General features: G+C 45.1%; 1 protein-coding gene across 1 annotated transcript in view; it reads left to right on the forward strand.

The window, feature by feature from the left end:
* The window catches only part of gpc1b (glypican 1b), a 105,985-nt gene extending 83,811 nt beyond the window's left edge, over positions 1 to 22,174 (forward strand). Inside the window, exons 5-11 of the mRNA XM_080777967.1 lie at positions 1,025 to 1,188; positions 10,340 to 10,505; positions 11,009 to 11,139; positions 14,275 to 14,397; positions 14,723 to 14,856; positions 15,394 to 15,569; positions 16,666 to 22,174. Coding sequence (XP_080634093.1) covers positions 1,025 to 1,188; positions 10,340 to 10,505; positions 11,009 to 11,139; positions 14,275 to 14,397; positions 14,723 to 14,856; positions 15,394 to 15,569; positions 16,666 to 16,874 — 1,103 coding nt within the window. The 3' untranslated portion in view covers positions 16,875 to 22,174. The remainder of the gene's footprint in view (positions 1 to 1,024; positions 1,189 to 10,339; positions 10,506 to 11,008; positions 11,140 to 14,274; positions 14,398 to 14,722; positions 14,857 to 15,393; positions 15,570 to 16,665) is intronic.
* Positions 22,175 to 22,524: the final 350 nt, after the last annotated feature.

The raw sequence follows: 22,524 nt of genomic DNA on the forward strand, positions 1-22,524 counted from the left end.
CACACACACACACCGTAACACCAGCCTGGGTATCATAGGTACACACACACGCACACACCGTAACACCAGCCTGGGCTCCAGCCTGATTCCATGCATTCCGTGGATTTGTTTTGTCACTCGCTACTCAGTCTGGAAAGGGTCCTATATCTCCAAGGTAGGTGGGACAAAGGGTGAAATCCAACCATGGCTTCTGATTGGTGCGAGTTGGGGGGAAAAAAAGACCAGTTTGACGTCGTATCAATGCGCACCGCGCAGCTACTGCTGCTGCCCTGCTGCAACATCCTTATTCACTATAAACTCACCCCACACAGCCGTCATTTGTTTTTGTAAATTAATGTTTACTTTTTACCGTAGGTTTTTACTCTCGAGTCTCGAACTGGCGCTATTCTTTTTTTTTTCAACAGTCTGGATAGAGTGGCGCTGGCTGATGACGTATCAGCAACAACGTGGCTACGTAACATGGCATGACGTTATGAAATACAAGAGTCTGCTGCCTGCTGCAGGCCACCATAGCCACCATAGCCCCTGTTCAACATCCACCCACCATACAGTATATGGACACCATAGCCCCTGTCCAACATCCACCCACCATACAGTATATGGACACCATAGCCCCTGTCCAACATCCACCCACCATACAGTATATGGTCACCATAGCCCCTGCATGTCCAACATCCACCCACCATACAGTATATGGGCACCATAGCCCCTGTCCAACATCCACCCACCGGGCAATGTTAATAGATTATAAACCATGCAGAACAACAAAGAAAATGGTAATTTGTTCATTCTTCTTTTTGTGGTAGTGTTTTATCACTTTGAAAGAGGAATACATTGACGTGACCCTCTCTGCGGCAGCCATGACACTACATAGCGTGGATGTTATATCTGCCTCTGCAGTTTGCGTCCCCCATTGTGAGAGGCTCGTTCTAATCTGAATTTCAATCCATGAAGCTGCGAGCTTTTCTGGGTTTATTTAAAGTTCCACTATATATTTAAATCAGCATCTCTGCTTGTCGTACAGGGGAGGACTACTTGGAGTGCGTGTCGAAGCAGACGGAGACGCTGCGGCCGTTCGGCGACACGCCCCGCGACCTCAAGCTGAAGGTCACGCGCACGTTTGTGGCCGTGCGCTCCTTCCTCCAGGGACTGGTGATGAGCGGAGAGGTGGTACGCAAGGTGTCCCAGGTAAGACATCTGAAGGTCTCTCTTGTTCAGAGGCCTATTGTGCCATGCTGTCCTTTTTGCTTTCTCTTTACTTCGCAAGTACTGCGATCGGCTGGGTATGTTGGTGTTGTCCACCGGCTGTATGTATGTATGTATGTATGTATGTAGGTGTACGGGTGAATAATGTTCCCTGTCATGCACTGGGCATGCGGAGCATTGAGAGATGTATGGCCTACTTGCGCAAGTTGGCACCTCGACAAAGTGCATTTCTAGTTCAGATTTGTCCTGCCTATCAGAACATGACCCAGTAAGAGTGTGTTCCATTAGGGTATCCGATATTCCAACCCTAATTTCTGATACTGATACCAATATATGGGTGCTTCTTTACCAAAAGTGGTTAAACAAAGAGGTAACATCACATGATGTTGGCCTATTTGACAGTGCAGAAGCAGAATTGCTTTGATGCCTATAACATTAACGAACGTCAACAAGAGTCAGCTACACAGAAGGTGACTGGCGTCTGTCTCCAAAAGCACTTGAATATGACGGAATATGTTATACTGGGAGGCCGTTAATATTGGACATCCATATTTTCCATCATCTCTGTTATCTTCCACTTCGAACTGTACAGTATATACTGGATATAATTCCCTCCTTACTAACCAGGCCCACATGTTTAGCTACAATAGCTCTCCTCTCCTCTCCTCTCCTCTCCTCTCCTCTCCTCTCCTCTCCTCTCCTCTCCTCTCCTCTCCTCTCCTCTCCTGTACTATTTAGTCATTGGTATCCATATTTTCAGCCGCCTACATTCCTCTATGTCCTCTGGTGCACATACACACACACACACACACACACACACACACACACACACACACACACACACACACACGCACACACACATTTCTATAAACGCATGCATTACACACTTTTTCCTATCCATCTATGGGTGCAGTAAAAGGCAATAGCAGATCGATGCTGGTGGAAGCGAGAGGCTCCATAAAGCACGGCCCGGGGCTCAGGCAATCAGCTCCTGCAACAGCAGTTAATGTCAGCGCTGCGCTGAAAAATGTCCCCCAAGGCTGTGGGGAGGGTTAATGTCAGCGCACCCCATGAGAGATGTGCCCCGCTCTACGTATAAGAAAAGAATAAAAAGCCGAAGATCAGAGAGTGTGAGTGTGTGCGTGTGTGCGAGTGTGTGCGTGTGTGTGCGTGTGTGTGTGTGTGTGTGTGTGTGTGTGTGTGTGTGTGTGTGTGTGTGTGTGTGTGTGTGTGTGTGTGTGTGTGTGTGTGTGTGTGTGTGTGTGTGTGTGTGTGTGTGTGTGTGTGTGTGTGTGTGTGTGTGTGTGTGTGTGTGTGTGTGTGTGTCAGTATTGGTGCACGGGTGAATAATGTTCCCCGTCATGCACTGGGCATGGGGAGCATTGAGAGCAGTGCACCCATGAGAAATACACCCATCCTTTGAGCGGACAAATGGTTTATAATGCTGCACCTGAGAAGAATATTCTGCGTCTTTCGCGGATGAAATATGGGGGAGCCAGGGCGTATGTAAGCAAGAAAGAGAAGGGAACAGAGAGAAAGCCTGGAAGTTCTAACACGTTGGGAGGGGCGTATGTTCTCTGTTAAAAGATTAAGCTACCGTCAGTGTTTGACAGCAGGGGGCCACGTCAACTGGATGTGTGTCAGATCCTCGATGTGTGTCGCATCCTTTTTCTGTATCTGTGCGGTAGTGTTGTTAGCTCTGCCAGTAGAGCGTTGAGCCTTAGAGGAAAGCGGCCTTGTCTGTTGTCGCTCTCTCAGGCTGTCGTCGTCCCAAAAGATAGGTGGCTGGGCTCACTTCCTACGCACAGGGACCCCGGGACGTCTCAATTAAGCACACACTGCAGAGCCTAGCGAAGCCACAGAGGAATAAAACCAGGAATAAAAAAAGTGCAGCTAGTCCAAGCGGGTACAGGCTTTAGTTTCCGACATACTGTTGGTCTGTCGGTCATTAGACCGACACCCTGCCCAAAACCCTAACCTAACGCATGTCGGAGCAACGCATTGTCGGGAGCGACGGGTGATTTCCGCATGCCGGACCTTCGGTTCAGCTCTCCCCTGCACTGGATCTCTGCTTCAATTGCTTCACACTCTGTTGCTGTTGCCACCACCACAGCCTCCACCTTATGATTCAGACTTCAGAGTCTTGAAATACTCAATGTTTAAACTGAATGTGCGACTGAAATTCTCGTGTGCATGACTAAAGCAAACTGGAATTCAATGTTGCATAGCTCTAAACTGATATTCAATGATCTATGGCTTTAATGTTAATATGCATTCAAGTTTGCATGATTCAAGTTTGCATGACTTAAGTTAATCTGTTTAAATGTCTTGCTATAGGCCTGCTCTTGTATACCCAAGGGGGGATTTTGCATGGCGTTCTCTGATTTTGCTCAACCCTGCTGCAATTTTAACTGTATTCCATTTGTTTTCTACTTTGACGTGAGTGTTCCTGACTGAATAAATAAAGACGGCATGAGAGCCGAGGGGGGAACCCTGAAATAGTATTAGTATCAGTGGCGGCTAGCATAACCCGGGACCTTACAGTGAGGGAATATGAAGGCTGCGCTGCACTGCTTAGCCGCGGGGCTAGCGCTAACAGGGGAGTGAGGAGCTGCATTAGCATGGGCAGACGCGCTAAGCTGGCATTTCTATTCATGATTTGTGCCCTGTGGGCGTGCCCTCCAGACCTGCTGGAGTGGCTTACAGCCCCCGCAGCGCTCTGCAAGCCCACAAGGTGTTGAGCTGATAAGCAGTCACTTTCACTCTCTCTCCCTCTCTCTCTTTCTCTCTGTGTCTCTCTCTCGCACACGCACGCACGCACGCACACGCACACACACACACACACACACACACACACACACACACACACACACACACACACACATGTACCTACAACATGCACACAGGCATGCAGGCACATAATAGGTACAGGTGTGCACATGGCGCACACCTAGTTTTTCCATCGGTCCTGTGCAACACAGTGTCACCTCAGAGGGGCTTGATCTTATTACATATTTCCCGGCTGATGCCATTTTGTTGGTTTCCGGAGGACACTGAGCGATGTGTTCATTAAATGAGGTCAGCTGGGGGGAAAATGTATAAGTAATTAGTCCAGCTTTTACAAAATTACAAAATGTCATCTAATGCCCTCTCAATGAGGTCAGGGACTGCCTTCCACACACACACACACACACACACGCTCGCGCACGCGCACGTCTCTGGAGGCAGCACGAGTGCAGAATAAATTGAACGATAAAGTACTCCTCACACTCACTGAGCCAGGTTCTGTAAAAAAAAAAAAGGAAAAAAAAGAAAAAAGTCTTTCGGAGACACACCAGGTATTCCGTAGCGCCAGAAAACTGAATTTTCTCATTTCTGTATACCGTGGATTCATCCCAGACGATGTCTGTATGGCACTGATTGATTGATACAGATGCACCGCCTCAGTCCTCTGTTCAAGGTCACATGGCCCTACTCCCACATCACCCACCAAAGTAACTACATACATTTACTTGGTTTTTATACTTTGCTTGAGTATTTCCAATTCTCCACCACATCTCGGAGACAGATATTGTACTTTTACTCCACTACATTTATTTAAAAACCTTAGTTACTAATAGTTACTTTGTAGATTTTGATTATTATTACAAAACAGACATTTACTGCACTTCAGTCCTATATACTGTACATGTCGGCCATTTGAAAATGGACAACCTATTTTCATTAACGATTTGTATGCATATACACATTCTGCGTACTTCCTAATTTGGTACATTTTGATACCAATACATTTGTACTTTTACTCAAGTACATTTTGAATTTCAGACTTTTAGTTGTAACAGAGTAGTTCTACATTGCAGTATTGCAACTTTTACTTACTGTAAGTAAGTGTGAATACTTTTTCCACCACTGGGCTGCCGGTGCTTGCCCACACAGAGGTAGACAGGGACCACAGGCACACGGAGAGAGAGATACAGAGGAAATGGAAAATGACAATGAAAAGACTTGTTTTCCCCTCCCGGCAAGCTAGTATTATTATTATTCAAGACTGTTCAACCAGCTTCACACTGGGTTCTTGACCACAGGGCTGCAGCACATAATACAGACAACCCAGCACGCTTTTCTGTTCTTCTACACTGTCTTTTCTACTCTCCTCTTCACTTTATATTATGTCACGTCCAGTCTCAGCCCTGCCGACAAATCCATCATTTCTGTCAACATTGTTGAGAACTGCATGCATTCTCTCTCTCTCTCTCTCTCTCTCTCTCTCTCTCTCTCTCTCTCTCTCTCTCTCCCTCAGAGTATAGCCTGCCCTGGTGTACTAATTAGGATCTTTAGCTTCCCCCTCCGTCTCCCCGTTGTAACCCAATCTTCAATTGATTGTGTCCTAATGAGACAAGCGCTCCTATTTATATCTCTTCATAGCCAGCTAATGGGTCATGAGACTGGAGATGTTTACCACAGCCTAGCGTCAGACAGTAGCAGCCATCAGCCCACAGATGACCTGGGTATACTGTATGTTTAGGGATGATAGAGGGACCATGTGAAAATTTCGTGTCACAATTATTGTAGCCGAAATTATTGTGATTAATGATATCATATATTTTCACTATAATGAAAATTAAACTCTTGGCAATGGCGCTTTTGTTAACCCATTGCATGATTGCACCCCAGCATCCATGCCTTGCCGTGAGTGCTAAGCATAAGCTCTGTTTATTAATGGAACTGTATAGGACCACAATGGACACAACTCCCCAGGATTTAAGATTAATCTTTTAGCTTGTTTTACTGTACATCCATGCTATTATTTATTTTTTTATTTTTTTAATCAACCAAACAATGGACAAAGGGCAATATCACGATATTTTTTTATATCTTTGATATGATTATTGTGAATGTTTTAATCACGATGAACGATAATAACAATTATCGTCCCGCAATATGCCTTCCATGAACAAGGAGGAGATGACATGACCTTCAGGTCTTTATTAGAAAGGGGATCGGATGTTACAGTATTTAAATCAGGAGCTGTCTGTGGCAGTGGGTCAGCGGCATCGGAAGGCAACACAGAATGACTTCAGGACCGGAGCCTGTAGTAAAACACAGACACGCCGAGGTGTGTGTGTGTGTGTGTGTGTGTGTGTGTGTGTGTGTGTGTGTGTGTGTGTGTGTGTGTGTGTGTGTGTGTGTGTGTGTGTGTGTGTGTGTGTGTGTGTGTGTGTGTGTGTGTGTGTGTGTGTGTGTGTGTGTGTGTGTGTGTGTGTGTGTGTGTGTGTGTGTGTGTGTGTGTGTGTGTGTGTGTGTGTGTGTGTGTGTGTGTGTGTGTGTTTGTGCGCACGGAAGGGCACATTGTAAATAAATCAAACAAGCAGAGCGACGAATCAAATTGGCAGAAAAGTGAAGGTTACGATTACATAAATATTAATATGCTACACGATCTTTCCCCTTCAGTGTTCTCTCCTCTATTTTGCTTCAGGCTGCACCAAGTTGCTGTGCCCTTCCTTAACTTTATTAATTTATATATTTTTATTCCATTCCCCCCTGGGTTTGTGTGTATGAAATAAGTGGGTCATACTGGTGCAGATCTGCGGTCCTACCGGTTTGCGGGCAGGGTTAATATCAGGGTTCGATTTGTAACATGTAGACTTATGCCCTGTATACTCCTTTGAGCGTAAACTAGCAAAAATAGCTCACAGCGTACGTGTTTTTTTTAAAGAAATCCATTATCATCAGGTGGAAAACCTTTTGTGTGACGCTGTAGTATGGCCAAGTATAGGGGCATTCAGGAGTCTTCCCAAGCTGAGCCACCGCCGCTCTGCGTGTGTCATTCATACTATCTGTGAGTCGCGGGTCACCCACGAAACGTAACCAAGGAAGTGCATGTCCGTGTCTCAGCCGTCTCTGTGGTAACTGCAGCTTACTTCGTCTTCCCAACCAATCAGAGAGTAGTCAACCATCCGTTTAACCCCAGAGGTATGCGACGCCGTCAGCGGAGTCTCCCGCCACACATTTGTTGTCACTTTCATTGTCGCTCCAAGCATAAATTGCCTGTGGTTAACATACTGCACATTACATAAAATTGTTATTAAAATGAATTGTTAAATTTAATTGTGTTATTATCAAACATATCAGACAGTCTATATTTGTGATACGTTTGATAATAAAACAATTTAACAATTATAATAATATTTAATAATTTCCCTGTTATCCATGCTTCTAGATAAAAACTATCCCTGTTGATAGGGGGGAAGGGGGTATCACAGCAGTGGCAAGGATCAGAGAAAATCTAACCCTGATTGCCTCCACACTGTACTGTAGGTACAGTAATGTGCTGTTGAAGATCCTCCTGACCTCTTGCGCATGGGGGGATGGATGATGATGAGTAAGGGAGACTATAGTTCGAAGGAGGAGTGTGAATGTAATGACCCACATTATAAACAATGGAATGTCAAACGTGTACAAAATTATGTCAATTATGTCACCGTTCTCTCGCCCCGAGCAGCTTTAGATAAGCCCATTCAGGGTTCTTAGCTCTCGTTTAGCATAATAACAATGTTGCTAAGCTCGGGAGGGTCTCTTTTTACATGTGCAAATATAGTCTTCTTGATATTCCTCTTATTATATGGGCCAGAGTGGGGATGGTTAAATCAAGGTCAGCCTGACTTGACAGTTAAAGTGCACTGTACGTATTTTGTGTGCGTGTATGTGTGCATGTTCTCGTGCAGTGGTGGAAAAAGTATTTTTTACTTAAGTAAAAGTATCAATACTGCAATATAGAAATACTATATTTCATATATATACAGGTATATCTTTTTGTTTGTTATACTATATATAATGTTGAAATACATGTTCTCTCACTACCATTCATGTCGGCGGTCCTAATTAAGGCGTCCCTCGTCCCTCACAGTCCTTGGTGGTCCTCCAAGGCCCTGCAAGGACGTGAAGGAAGCTGCTGCCAACATAAGCCTGCAGACTTACTTATACTGCCACCGCATAATAAACACCTGTTGCCTTTGGCCCGAGACAGCCGTGTGTTAAAAACTGCGGATGATGCAACAGGAACTACCTTATTATCCACCGCACACCGCTGGTACTGACGGCTCTCTCTCTCTCTCTCTCCCCACCGTCCTGCCCCTCATCAACCTCCCTGTCAACCTTTTTCGTTGTTTGTGTGTGTGTGTGTGTGTGTGTGTGTGTGTGTGTGTGTGTGTGTGCGTGCGTGCGCGTGCGCGTGCGTGTGCGTGTGCTGGGATAGGCAGGGGTCATCAGTATCCGATCACCTATCCCTCCCTCTTGCCCCCTACCTGTTTCTCGCTTGACACTCTCTCACCGGGGAAGCGCTTGTCTGACTCATCCCGGACTAACAGAGTGCAGGTTGCTCGTGGTGGTGCCGGAGGAGAAGAGATAGAGGGGGTGTTCGGGGGGGAGGAGGGCGAGGAGGAGAGGGAGGGGAGGGAGGGGAGCGGGGGGGCCCTCACGACGTGTGACTCATCATGCATATTATCACTCCAAACTCCCGAGCCTGGGAATGTGGTTATTTGTGTTTGTTAACTTAAGACCCCCGCCCCCATCCCTCTCTCAGTTCTTCCCCATTTTCTCCCAACTGGCATTAATTACCAGATTGCACTGATCTGTTCTCACACCACCGGAGACTCGGATCGCTTTAAGTTTTTTTTCTCCCCTGTCTTGTGCTGTCGCCATAGTTCCAGTCAGATGGCGCTAGCGAGTGGCACAAACACAGTGTAAACAGTGAGCCGCGCGGAGGGAGCCCGGGCCTTTTGTTCACTGTTCTGTTGTTATTAGAGGAAGGGGCATGTGTGCCGCTGTCCGTGGTACTGAAAATGTAATCGCAGCCTGGAAACAACGAGGCCTTCTGTCTTTCTCTCATTCAACTCTGCCAGGCAGGGAGACAAAATGGACGTATAAGCGCGGAGCTCTGAAGGGTCCGGAGTGAGTCCGGACCCTGTGTGAGTTGTTTTCACTGCCGATCCCCATTGTTGTTCTATCTCCCCTCTGTAAAGTCTGTGTATTTGTTGAAAGCAGGTTTTAACTGCGACTTGGGGAGAGGAGGAGTTTCCAGGAAAAGCATCGGGCTGGCCCAGATGTCAGCTTAGAAGAGTTCTACAGAATCTCTCTCACACACACACACACACACACACACGCCCCCGCATGCACACATGCACACACACAGATCCTGGGGTTTTGTATGCATAGCTGTGCTCTCTTGTGAACAGAGCTTACTGGTATTAACCCAGTTTCAGTTTGTACGCATGGAGGCCCTTTCCTACGGGAACGACCACATGGGACATGGCGATGGAGGACGGGGTGAGCTCAGAATGTGGCTGTGAATGTCAGCGCAAGTCAAAACGCAAAGTCTCCCAGACAAGTGGTTTCCATGGAAACCTTGCTGCAGGGGGAAAAATGTCCCCACGGGAGGTGACCTCCAAATCTATTGTGGCTGTCATTGTTGGGCCAAGGAAACGAACATCTCTGCATCCTTTAACCATCGAAGCTCTATATACTTTGTGGTGTTTTTTGACAATATTCCAGGTTGAAAGTATTTCAATGTTTATGTGGCACAAGGAAATCGGTTTCCCACTGCCAGAACTCTGCCTTTGATATATTGCCGCTAATGCCGCTGGCATCCGTCAGGCTCCTAGCTCATTGATGCGTGCTAAATAAAACACTTAAACCAGTCTAGACTTATTAAACTAGACCTGAGTTGTCTCTGTGCTCGGCCCGCGTTTTTCTGTCTACACCAAATCTTGATACCAAAACTAACCAATCTACAAGCACAGCAGGACAACGTGTCGTGCCTTGCGTTGCGTTGTGTGATTGTAGATCACACCCTGAATATCATCTCTGACGGGTGTCCAAAACTCCTACTTTTCAGATTTCAAATTCTAAAACGGCAAAAGTAGCAGATCCACAAGCTCAAATCTTGTGGATCTGCTACTTTTGCTGCTTTTGTGTGACGCTGTAGGATGAGCAAGTAGGGCGATAATTCATGAAAAATGGGGTTTCTGCCCGACCTCAGCGATATAGATGCTGCGGTTCAAGTGAATATAGAACAGGTGGTTGCAGGCAGGGTACAGTACGTATGTTTACTTGGGTGTCATCTTTCTGGCTCCAGGTGCAGCTGAGCCAGGAATGCATGCGTGCCATCATGAGGATGACGTACTGTCCTCACTGCCGTGGCATGGCCTCCGCCAGGCCATGCAACAACTACTGCAGCAACGTGATGAAGGGCTGCCTGGCCAACCAGGCCGACCTCAACACCGAATGGAGGCACCTTGCAGGTGGCATACACAGACACACACGCACACACACACACACACACACACACGCACACGCACACGCACACCAAGTGTGCACCAAGATTATTATGCTTTTACATTTTTCATTAGTTTTTATATCATTTTGCCTTTTTTAATTTCAGTTTAGTTTTGATTAGTTTTTAAAGCTGGTCTGCTATATTAATTATGTTTCTTGGTTTTAGTTGAGCTTTTATTGGTTTTGGCACGCGCACGCACGCACGCACACACACACACACACACACACACACACACACACACACACACACACACGCACACTACACTCTCAACTATACTTCTACATGACTAGATTCATGTCACAGCTCATTTCTCATGTAATTCCTCACCGAAACTCCATTCTGCCTGCAATATGTGACACTCAACTGTCCCCTGCCTCCTCCATGCTGACTGTGTGTGTGTGTGTGTGTGTGTGTGTGTGTGTGTGTGTGTGTGTGTGTGTGTGTGTGTGTGTGTGTGCGCGCGCGCAGATACCATGGTGCAGGTGGCTACCCGCTTCGACGGCCCAGCAGGTGTGGATATGGTGGTTCTCTCGCTTCCCAACCGCATATCAGAAGCCATCTCTACCATGATGGAGAACATCGACTCGGTCAACACCAAGGTGAGAACACAGAACACACCCGTTTGCTGAAAATTGATTGATTGATTACTTTATCCGTCAGAAATGTAAACTGCACAAGACATTAAAGCTAAAGCGATAACACAAAAACGCCCTGTGTACATTTGCGTTTTGCAACGTTTTTTAGTGCATCACAATTGTATAGTAATGGGTGAGAGACATTTGTAAAATAAATGTTGGCCACATTTCAGGCCATTCAGTTCCCTCACACTCATTGATACAGATGCAGTCAGTGTTGTACGCTGTTGCAACTTGCAACGCTCCACATAACAGCCCATTAAGACCTGCAGGAGGCCGCCTCTACAAATGCCTTCTAATGCTAACGCTGCTATTTTTGAGAACCACTGTCATGACCAAAAGACTAAGAATCAGTTTTCTCAAGCGGGTGTCCAGCTTCTCCCTAAAGGGATAGGGAGAGTACATACATGAGGGACTCGGAGTAGAACGGCTGCTCCTTGACTAGGAAAGGAGCCAGTTTAGGTGGTTCGGGCATCCTTGCTGCAGGTCCCACTGCATGGGAAGAGACCCTGTACCAGACCAAGGACCAAATGGGGGGATTATATCTCCACACTGGCCTGGGAACGCCTCTGGATCCCCCAAGCGGAAGTTGCTCTGGAAAGGGAAGACTGAAAATCTCTGTTGGAACTGTTACCCGCTCAACCAGATTCTGGATAAGCAGTTGAAGATGGCTGGATGGATGAATCTAAACCACTGTTCTAAAACCTAAGAGTTTTCAGAAAAAAACGTATGTTGCTGTATACATCTAAAATGACACAGATGCTTTCCTGGTTTTAATAATGGGTTAAAACAGAGAGGTGCTGTTTGAGACATCCATCAGACACCGCCAAGCTATTCCTGCCTCTATTTAATGGCGTTTGTCTGGCGTTTTAATGTGAGTCTTAAAAAGCACAGTAGCAACCATGATAAATCTGGCTCCATTGTTTGGTGAAAGGTGGAAGTAAGTTCATGGCAGTGCAGAACAGAGTCCATCGTCACGCATTGTGAGCTTGTACTACTATTTATACTTAAAGTATGTACTCAAGTCAAATTGTAATATAGGACTTTTGTGGTATTGCTACTTTACTTAACCATTTAGACCTGTTATGGTCATTTTAATTCACTTCACTTCACTAACTGATGTTAGGATTCAGAAGCCTTTTTTGAATCAACCTCAGTTCTAAACAGAAGTGAAAGAATCATAATTATAATCTGAGAACCACTTCTTCAAACACTGGTGAGTCTTTAAAACACACAAGGCAGCCATGATAAATCTCAATCTGGCTCTATTGTTTTGGTGATGGTTGAAGATGAGTGCAGTGCAGAGAGTGAGAGGCAAGACAAAGGCTCCCTCTGGATAAGTGCTCCTATTATGTGGAGAGGAAAAAAAGAAACAAGTGCCTGGCAGAAGCATCTCCTCCCCAGGCCTGTATTGGTTCAGCAGAAAGAATAGTTTTTTTCCTGCAGCTGCCCACTTATAATCTTCACCACTTGAGGAGCGGGTCCCCACAGCGGTCAATTGGTGTCCATGTTCCAGTAGCATTATGGCATGTACACCAAGTATCGCATGGATTATCCCCTACTTACATAATCTGCTGACGTCCAGATCCTAAACCCGCATGTTCCAATCACTCGCAGTACGTGCCCTATTAAGACTATCAGGATCACATAAGATACGGGACGGGTCTGTGTGATTGCCTCAGCAACTTAATATGGGTGTATATGGAATGCATTCAAAATGCATGTGCAAATTGCGCTTGAGTGCCGCGTGGCATAAATCCTACACTGTGACATAGGTGGAGTCCATGTCATATCTCTTACACCTATTATTCTGTGTGCTATAAAAACACATAGCACTGGCGACCTAAGATGCATGACCGGAGGCTCAGCATAGATTCATGTTTTAACGATGCATCTTGAGGTAAAGGGAAGCCTTGCAGCTATCCCAAACAGGCCAGACCGGATGAGACTGTCGCTTAAGACTGATTTATGCCTTGTCGTACGATGGTGTCATGTGCCAAAAATAGCATCTCTTCAAGCTCAAGTTGTCCCTCATTTGACAAGTGCAATATAAGCCCCCCAGAGAGAAATACAGTCAGCTGAGCTGTACTATCCAACACCCCCCCCTCTCTCTGTACAGGGATATGGTGATTTCAGTCCTGTGGTAATGTAAACTACAAGTGGCCTTCACCATTCTTGGTCTAGAGGGCTGAGGAGGCGTATGCAATAAGTCACACAAAGGCCCTTTGTGCCCTTATGGATAAAGTTGCGTAGAAAACGTCTTCGAAAAGGGAGTATAACATCTTGTCCATAGCAGCATTAAGTATTGGCTTATAGCACTCTATTCAAAGCCTTAGTTTCAGGCCTATTGGATTCCAGTCACGTTGACACCGTAGAAATAAAGATACCGAACCGAGGCTGATTTACATACTGCATGGTTGCAGGCAAAATGTTCTAGTTTTAAATCTGAGTTTCATCCAGTCCGTTCGAAGGAGGAAGATGGAACTGATGATAAAGCACAGCGCACTTTTCTTTGTTTGTTTTTGAAGAAAACTTCAATAAGCTTCTGTCAGAGCCTTGTCCAATCTGATCAGCACTGTTCATCCTGTTTCTCTCCCTTCTATCATCCAATCTCCTCCTGTGTCATTTGGACTATTCTTAATCTCCTAGACTCTTTAATCTTCTTGCTGCAGCTGTAGTGTCGTAGTAATAGCCGTTTTATTTTGGTCATTAATTAAAAGACCAAAAAAGTGTTTTGGACTAACAAAAAAACAGCTAAACAAATAAATAAACTAAATGTTTGACTGTACTCTGTTGCTGTTTTATACATTTCTGTCTAATAAACTATTCAATAAATCAATCAAAAAAGGCAAATTTTATTGTATTTATTTTATTCATTTATTATTTATATCCTTTACTACCTGTTTATTATATTGTTGCTTTTTGTTGTTGTTGTCTTCCTTTGTGATGGAACCGGGGAGGGTGGGGTATATGTGGGGTTGTTTGTCTACAAAAATTGAAAATCCTATAAATAAAGTTATAAAACAAAACAAAAAAACAATTAAAACCTTTATTTAATAACACACTGTATGGTTCCGTGACTCTATCCTCGTCCTCCAGTTGTTCCAGGCGTGCGGGACGCCTAGAGGAGGAACCAACACCTCACAGGACGATGTGACGAGGACGGGGAAAGTGACCGTGGAGGACAGGATGGGACCCAGCACGGGTAAACTGGAGAAACTGGTACGTTACTGTAACTACCCCCTACCCCCCCCCCCCCCCAACTCCATACATCTCGTTTAAAACCCTCTGATGGCCTGTTCTGTCTCATCGGGGGTTTATGATGCAGGAGCTATTTCGCCACCGGCACGGTCAATTAAAGCTAAGTCGTACAGTTCATAATGGAGCGATAGATGGAGGAATTAATCAGATGACAAACAAATGGATGACCCCAGCTAGCGCTTGAATTAATTGTGTGGTGTTTGTGCATCCCCGTTGGAGCGTTACTGCGTTATGCTATTAGAGCAGCAGGTGATAATGAACGGTGGGTCTGTGTGGGTCTCCGCAGGTGTTCGACGTCACCAGGAGGCTGAAGGACATGCAGCCGTACTGGGTGTCACTTCCCAGCGTCCTCTGCAGCGACCGGGTGGCCACCGGAGCGGGAGCCGAGGATAAATGCTGGAACGGCATGAACCGCGCACGGTGGGGGTCCCTTAAAACACACCACACCACACTGATTAAAACTAATGTTTTAAAGGTTAAAGTGTTCATGTTTTAATGAGAAAATACAAATATTACATTAATTCTTGTTTGAAGCATGGAGATTGTTTCGTTTTTGTCGCATTCCTCCTAAGTAAATAATTTTATGACTGGCAGAGTACCGATTACCTAATTAGGTACTTATACTACTACTACTACTACATTGAAGAGTCTCCTGCTAACCCATGACCTGGTCATCAAATTATTGGCGTAGGAATGTGACAAAAATGAAACGATCTCCACGAATTCAAGGCTTCAAACAAGAATTAATGTAATTGTTGTATTTTGTCTTTAAAACATAAAGAAAACCAAGTTATTATTAAACGAAACATGCTCTAAAGATGCACACCCAGCTGACCACTTTCAAGATTTTCAAGTGGGCCCTGATCCTGAAAGGTTTGAGAACCACGTTGCCATGGTATTGTGAAGAATGACGATGATGATGATAGTGAAGTACGACATCATTATGATCCTCTCCAGGTATCTGCCTGAGGTGATGGGCGACGGCCTAGCGAGTCAGATCAACAACCCTGAGGTGGAGATCGACATCACCAAGCCAGACATGACTATACGCCAGCAGATCATGCAGCTGAAGATCATGACCCACCGCCTCAAGAACGCCCTCAATGGCAACGATGTGGACTTCCAGGACACCAGTGAGTGCATTTTTTTCTTCTTTTTTTTCTCCCAATGTTAAAACTACTTTAATGACCTGCAGCCTTCCAGATTTGACTTGATTGATTGATTGATTGAATACTTTATTAACAGGATTGTTAACAGTACATGTACAGTCAAAAGTTATGCAAAAGGCTAACACAAAACCGACCATTGTTCTCTATCAATAAGAAATACAATACATTACATAACGATTGACAGAGAAAGTAGGGGAGGGGCAAGTTTGTGGGGGTAGGTCAGAAATCTAAGTATGTGTTTCAAAATGTACAAAAAATGGCAAATAATAAATAAATGTATGTATTTTAGATTTATCTTGGCCACTCAAGACACATTTTCAGATGATGTTCCCTTGTACAGATTTCTATGCAAATGCTGCTCGCAAATGGTATTAAACAAATTACTGATAATAATAACGGAGGGCTTAGCTCTGTTAAACACCCAGTCACTATTGAAACGGCAGCGCTATTTTAGGACAAAGCCGAAGGTGTGCTGGCCTCAATCATGCTGCCACTTTGGATAATTGAGGTCGGATTTTATACCACATTATTCTCACTCATCAACGCTTATCAAGTTTCATTGTGTGAAGAGTTACTGGCACAGAAAAAGGAATTCGCTTTTCCAGATCTGGAACCCGGGCAGCAAACCTATTACGCTCTTACTGTAGTTATGAAGGTTGCGGTAGAGCAATCAGGATTAAGAGGCCCTGTGGGCCTTGGTTGCATATAGCTCACATTTGGTCTCTTGTACCTGAAACATTGCAGTTGCATTAGTATAAGTCAGTTCTGTGGTAAAAGCCCCAGGTGGCTTACTTTAGAGAACATCTGCCTACTTCAAGCAGCAGCTACGCTGTACGCGTGTGGATTACAATTAGAAAGACACGAACCAAATTATAGTCGACAATCCACGAGAGAATTTGGGAATGTCCAAACGGGTTTATGAAAATAATTGAATCCATAAAGTACTGCAGTCAGAAAGGAATGGAAAAGGGCAAACGGTTCACCTATAGGCTACAGTGTGTCGAGAATAAAACGGTTATTACAATATTTTATTTCTATTATTTTTGTGCTTTGTGCTCAGGCGACGACGTGAGCGGCTCGGGAAGTGGAATATGCGGAGATGACATTTGTCCCCGGGGGGGTCCGCGCCTCATGACCCCGAGCACGCCCAAAGTGTACGCGAACCCCCCGGAGAACAAGAAGGTGGTGAAAGCTTCAGGAGCCAACCAGAACCTGCCGCGCGTCGCCATCTACCTACTCTCGCCGGTCATCTTACTGCTCCGGCGATAATCTACAGGGGAAAACTCCACCGATTGGGACTGAGTTTGGGACACGGGGGTGGGTGGCCGTGGGCCGGCTGAGGGAGAAAGATGTCGGGGGTTAGTTACTTTGCCAAAACAAATATAGGGAAACCACACACAAAAAAGAAAACACACACACACAAAATGTACATGGATGGACTTCCGTTTGGTCTCGGAACAAGGGCAAAATGGAACAACAAAAAAAGTATTCATAGATCTTTTACATTCTGCTCTTGTACTTTTTATTTCTTGCTATTATTATGACACCGTTAGAGCTGGTCTTTTCTGCATTTTTCATAATGTTTTTCTTTCTTTCTTTTTTTTGTGTTTTGGGTTCTCTGAAATAATATCTGTACTTGTGTAGAAGCTATGGAGCTAACAGTATGGTGGGTGTTGACACCGTATGGAGGGCAGGGGGGATCTGGGGGAGGTGGGTGCGCGTCACAGTTGCGCAGAGCCAAATCATTTGTTATTCCGCTCCTTTTCAAATAGTGTTCAGTTCCGATTATTTATTTGTGAGTAACTGAGGAAAAATATACTCCCCGAACAGTTGGCTTCGCCACTCCCCGATATAAATAGGAAAAAGTACACAAACCGCAAACTCAAATGAAATAAACTATTGATGAGTTTAAAGGATAATCTGGAACTGCAGGGCTTTCGGGTAAGACCCTCTTAAACACGTTAAACCCACAACATTATTACACACACACACACACACACACACACACACACACACACACACACACACAGTACACACACCCGCAGAGCGAGGGTGAGAGCGCTCCCGCGTCAGCACTTTTCCGCCCCGTTTCATCATGTAAGCTGTAATAATAGCCGCGATCACATTCACACAGACATGATCCTCCACGGTGGGAGTAATTTGACCCCTCTCCAAGCGCTCCATCCCTTCGCCCTCGTCCCTCCCTCCCTCCCTCCATAGAGCTGATCTGTTTGCTCCGGGCCGTGCTGGCTGTGTGGGATCAGGTGGAGGGAGTCTGGTGTGAACGGAACGCATGCTGGGCCATGACACCACCATCCCCACTATAGAAGAGCACAGTATGGGACGACGCAAAGGGGGGAGTGGGTGACCCATTAGACATTGTCCATGCGGTGGTGGGGGGCGGGGGGGAAGGGGGGGGGACATGAAAATGTTGCCGTTTCCATCCCCGACAGAAGCAGAAGCGAGAACTGCTGCCATATTGTCCTCCTTTTGCCTATCCACTCTGCTCACGCGGCGGTGCGGAACGAATGTATGTGTGCGTCGTCGGCGTGGCATTTCACGAGCTCCCAGCCCGCCCTCCCCCCGCCCGCCCCCCTCCGCTGAGGTTCACTGGCTCCTAAAATTAGCATCGAGATCACGGCCGGAGAGTGGGTGATATTTTTGTCTTTTGCAGTAACATGTTATATATATATATATATATATATATATATATATATATATATATATATATATATATATATATATAAAGCCACCACCACCACAGGGGAGAGCACTGCACTTATAACCACTTGTTTAACGCAGGCTGTATTACCGCTTCTGACGGCTTCTCCCATGTTTTACAGAAGAAACAAATACCAACCTTTTAGACATCTTGTCTTCACCTGCCACACACGCTGTATGCTATATTGTCTTGTGGCTTTTTCCTTTTTTTCCTCTCTCTCTCTCTCTCTCTCTTTTTTTTCCTGATCTGGAAACACATATCCATCTCCCGCTTCCATCCCCCCCCCCCTCCTCTGTCTCAGTGCCTCAGTGTCTGTCCGCCCCCCCCCCCACCCCCACCCGCCCGCCCACCCTTCCTGCCTCCATCAGCTGTAATGACCTTCAAAAAAAAGCGATGGCTTTTTTACATGACAGCAAAGGCAAAGTGACAATGACACAGTGCTTCATTATGGATCGACCTTACTGTATGTTGTGGCACACTGCGGCGCTGACTGAGAGAACCTCGCTGGGAGGAAAACCTGCTGCATCTCAGCCCCGTTTAGTTCAAAGAAATGTCAAGGTTCTCGTGTTTTGAGAAGGCCTTTTGTGTAGGAGGGTGGGATGGTGATTATGAGCTGCACGTGTGCATGTGTGAAAGTGTGGTGCGTGCGCGAATGCACCACATGCGCCTGTGTGTGTGCGTGAGAGAACAACAAGAGGAGAGAGGCCTATAAATCTTGATTGATTGGGTGGTGAAGACAGTATTGAAATGTGTTGCATTGAACTGACTGCCCATTATATGAATGAAATGCTATTCAGCTCACTACAATGGCGGGGTTATTAAAAAGTTATAGCCTTTTGCTAAATGGAAATTTCAATACGCTAAAGTCCCCCCAGAGCATCTGTGTTTATATAAATCGGTGCTTGTCGATGCCGCACTTGACATTGAAAAGCTAGAAATGACGATGTGAGGGAATTGGGAGCTCTGTTCCGTCTTAATGTTCCTAACATAGGGCTTGGCTGTGCACTGGGACGTCCCGCCATTACGTACAGTGATGTCAATAATACATCTGATCGGAATTTAATGACTTTAATGATTATTATCGTAGAGCCACTTACGATCTTTAGGAAACAATAAATCTCTTGTTGGTGACAGTTGTGGAAATTGTTCAGAAAGTTGAACGTCGTTTATCGTCACAACGTGCTGCCAGGTTATTTTGATTACGATTATTTCTTTATAGTGCTTTAATGATGGATGATTGCGCGTGTGCGTGCGTGTGTGTGCGTGTTGGTTCCGGTTTTAGAGATTTGCCTGTGACTGCCTTTGACACCTTGTTTAGGGTCGGGGGTGACGATTAAAAACGAAACAAAAGTAAGTTCACACTCCCATGAAGCATCTTTTTTTTTTCTTTTTTATAGAAATAATGAAATAACCGAAATGTGATTGTGAATTCTGATGCTGATTCTGAATGTGAAAAAGATAAATCGCGCTCTATTAGAGAAATATAACCCCGACCCCCCCCCAACGGTGACATTCCAATTCAAAGACGACTTAGCAACTTTCAACTCACGACTTTCACTTTCAATGGCTGTCCTCCTTCGGCTGAAATTTGCACAAGCCCCTCCCCCTCAAACCACTTCTGCCCCCATTTTCTCTAGACGCCAGTGGTTCTCAAAGTGGGGTGCAGCCGGGAGGGGTCCCCCACGGTCCTTGAGGATGGGGAGGGGGGGTTCAGCAGGGTCCCCCAGCTAAATTATAGCCCCTTAGGAACCAAATGGACCCTTGCAAGTCTGTAACTCAGAGTGTACACATGGAGTTGGTTCCGTGTGTACTTGCAGAGTTATGGGGGGTCCGTGTGGCCTAATGCATATCAAACTGGGAGATCCGTGAAATAAATAAATAAGTAGGAGAACCACAGCACTATATACGCCTCCACCTTTTACTCTCATTTAGTTTGTTGTTCAAAGTATCCCCCTCCCCTCTCCCCCCTTACTTTGTGTTTTTTTAAAACGCTGCACTTTTATGAGGCCAATAAATGGCATTGTCTGCACAAAGACATCGCAAAGATGGTCGATCGATGGGTGAGTCAACACCTTCCAGAGACCACTATTGATTGGTCGATGTGTGTATGCAGATAAGATATGGACCAGTGGGATGCCTCCTGTTTAACTATGGTGAAAACAAGCATTACGTTCACTCACACACGCGCGCACACACACACACACACACACACACACACACACACACACACACACACACACACACACTGTACTTGTGAGGACGTTCATGTTCTATGACAGCGATTTTGTGAATGTCATTTTTTACAGTTTTTGCCATTTTAAAGGGATAGTTCAGATTTTTTTTTTACTTAAGCTGTATGAAATACTAAATAGTTCTGGTTTGATGAAATATTAAGTAGTTCCGGTCATTTTGTGCAGGGGCACAGGGGGCCACGCATTAAAAGTAAATTAATCCACAAAACTAATTTGTATTATATCTATTTCTAAAAGATTAGTGCAACTTTAGTTCATTTTTTACCCCTCTATCACACGGAACTATGTTTTTTATGTCCATATCACTACGCCCCAAAAAATAGTTCCATGTGATAGAGGGGTCAAAGTTGAACGAAAGTTGCTCTAATATTTTAGAAATAGGTCAACAATAAAAATGTTTTTGCAAAATTTACTTTTACTGCGTGGCATCAGTGCCCCCCACAAAATGACCGGAACTACTTAATATTGACCAATTGAGCAGAACTTCCACCACGAGACTCGGGCAATCAATTAATACAGTTGCAACCACTATATTAATGGCAAGTATTGCATACAGCTTAATCTGAACTATCCCTTTAACTAAGTGTAAATCAGGCATAACTGCAACGCTAAATCCAACCTCTAACTGTATAATCATAAATCTTTTCCAAATTGTAAGCCTAGCTCACCATATATAGTTTGTATTATAATTTTTTTGTTTTGTTTTACAAAAAAGTAACCATCTCAAGAAAATGGTCCTCACAATAATTATTTCTAATATTATACTAGAGCGGTGCCAATTGGGCACTGGCCTACTTGGAACGATACTTGTTGCAAGTTGGAAATGCTTGCCCCCCCAGTTATTACGTCTGTCCCTTTTATGCCCATATATGGAGTTCTTTGTCAGGCATGCCCAAATATGGAGTCTATGCAGATGTCACACCAGTGTGATGTCGGAACAGGCCAGCTCCATATATGGACATATAGGGGTGATCAGGTCCAGAGCCCGGGCAGAGGCGAACGCGTGTGTCGAATTTTAAGTCGGTGGAGCGAACGGTTCTCGAGTTACGTGGATTACAGATGTACACACGTACGTATACATACGTACACACACACACACACACACACACACACACACACACACACACACACACAGAGACTTGGTGCATTTATTGATAGATACTTGTGGGGACATTTGGCCCTAACATGTATAGTAATACAAACACACACACACACACAGGCCCCTGAGTACCACTATATAGCCCCCTCCAACAAGGCACTGGTCAGTGCCTGCTCCCTCATCCCTCCTGTCACTCAGTAGGTTTGGGGGCGGGGGCGGGGAAACACCAAACTGATCGCAGATCAGCATTTACAGATTATTTTACACTGAGTTGAATGTGGCTGGCATTTATGAAAGGTGCCGATATGAAAGAAAAAGAAAAAAAGTCTTTCTTTGATTTGTCTTTTTTGTCTATGTTTTATTTTTGTTATCAGAAACCGGGGAGTTTGTGTTTATGTCAACGATAAACACCAGGAAGAGGTTGAAAAATACAGTATGTGTCATTTGCTGTTGTTTGTTCCTGGAATCTTGTGTCAATTATATACATTGTAAGATTTTCAAGATGTCAGTGTCCACTTTATTTGTGTGTGTGTGTGTGTGTGTGTGTGTGTGTGTGTGTGTGTGTGTGTGTGTGTGTGTGTGTGTGTGTGTGTGTGTGTGCGTGTGCGCGCGTGATACAGATCCACAAGTGAAGCTGACCTGACTATTAGAACCACTATCAGGAGGTGCTTTGAGGAGGACTTTTTTTGAAGAAGTATTTTTTTATAAAGATATGTTTATGGCTTTTTCTGCCTTTATTGATATGTATGAGACCGGCTGTATGAGACCTGCTGTATGAGACCTGCTGTATGAGACCGGCTGTATGAGACCGGCTGTATGAGACCTGCTGCTGTATGAGACCTGCTG

This window comes from Protomyctophum bolini, assembly GCF_963924005.1.
Source record: "Protomyctophum bolini genome assembly, chromosome: 12".
Classification (NCBI taxonomy): domain Eukaryota; kingdom Metazoa; phylum Chordata; class Actinopteri; order Myctophiformes; family Myctophidae; genus Protomyctophum; species Protomyctophum bolini.